The sequence below is a fragment of the Lagopus leucura genome, unplaced genomic scaffold (assembly GCF_019238085.1).
Source record: "Lagopus leucura isolate 7727_CA_CO unplaced genomic scaffold, USGS_WTPT01 33734-0_obj-0_obj, whole genome shotgun sequence".
Lineage (NCBI taxonomy): Eukaryota > Metazoa > Chordata > Aves > Galliformes > Phasianidae > Lagopus > Lagopus leucura.
The window spans coordinates 1-1,355 of NW_024963568.1; the positions used below are offsets into that span (position 1 = coordinate 1).

General features: G+C 50.6%; 1 protein-coding gene across 1 annotated transcript; it reads right to left on the reverse strand.

Moving 5' to 3' along the window:
• Positions 1-852: 852 nt before the first annotated feature.
• On the reverse strand, positions 853-1,350 carry LOC122191218 (olfactory receptor 14J1-like; the record flags this gene model as incomplete). The annotated part of the gene is made up of 1 exon (XM_042891442.1): positions 853-1,350. A coding segment is annotated over one exon (498 nt), but the record flags the coding sequence as incomplete, so codon positions are not given.
• Positions 1,351-1,355: the final 5 nt, after the last annotated feature.

Consider the following 1,355-nt stretch of genomic DNA (forward strand, 5'->3'; position numbering starts at 1 on the left):
GGACCTGCAGGAGAGCAGAGCCCTCTGGAAGCTGCAGATGGAACTTGCAAAGAGGGTCTCAGGGCAGTACGCTGCCAACGTTGTTTTTGTCCCTGTAGTTGCAGCCCAACCCAGCACACTCAATGCCCCCCAGACAAGTCGCTGGATTCCTGGGGGTGACCCAGTGCTGAAATGGCCACTGGAAAGCCAAGAAACTCTGATTTATTCTCAATGAACACAAACATCCATGAACCATTTTGGGTCATCATTGTGAAACTCTCTCTACTGCTGAGTTCCTCTCCATCTGCCCTGCTAGCTCAGCAGCACCACTGCAGAGCCCTCATTTGCCTGTGGGCTCCCCAGCTTCCCCTCTTGGGGTGGGTCCAGAGGAGGGCACTAAGATGATCAGAAGCCTGGAGCAGCTCTGCTAGGAAGAAAAGTTGAGGGAACTGGACTTGCTTAGTTTGGGGAAGAGAAGATTCCGAGGAAACTTCATTGTGGCCTTCCAGTACTTCAAAGGAATGTATAAAGAGGAGGGGGAACGGCTGTTTAGGACAGTGGCTGGTGATAGAACAAGGGGGAGCGGTTTTAAACTGAGGCTGGGGAGGTTTAGGCTAGATATTAAAAGGAGGTTTTTCACCCAGATGGTAGTGAAGCCCTGGGACAGGTTGCCCACAGAGGTTGTGGATGCCCCATCCCTGGAGGCTTTCAAGGCCAGGCTGGAAATGAGAGGCTCTGGGCAGCCTGCTCTGGTGGTTGGTGACCCTGCCCATAACAGTGGGGTTGAAACTAGATGATCTTTATGGTCCTTTTCAGTATAGGCCATTCAATATTTCTAAGATAACATAGACTGTTTCAGAAAAAAACTGTGAGTCATTTGTTCAGGCAGATGAGAAGACGATCCCTACTGAAATTTGTCCATGACATTTTCCTCACTGCATCCTTGAGCTCCTGGTTCCTCATGCTGTAGATGAGGGGGTTTAGTGTTGGAGGCACCACCGAGTACAGAAATGAAACCACCAGGTCCAGGGATGGGGAGGAGATGGATGGGGGCTTCATGTAGGCCAAAAAGTCAGTGCTGAGAAAGAGGGAGAGCACAGCCAGGTGAGGGAGGCACGTGGAGAAGGCTTTGTGGCGTCCCTGCTCAGAGGGCATCCTCAGCACAGCCCTGAAGATCTGCACATAGGACACAACAATGAAAACAAAACACACAAATACGGCAAGAACACTAAGCACAATGAAACCAATTTCCCTGAGGTAGTCTGATTCAGAGCAGGAGAGCCTGAGGATGTGGGGGATTTCACAAAAGAACTGATCCACAACATTGCCACGGCACAGTGGCTGAGAAAATGTACTGATAGTGTGCAGCAGAGCAT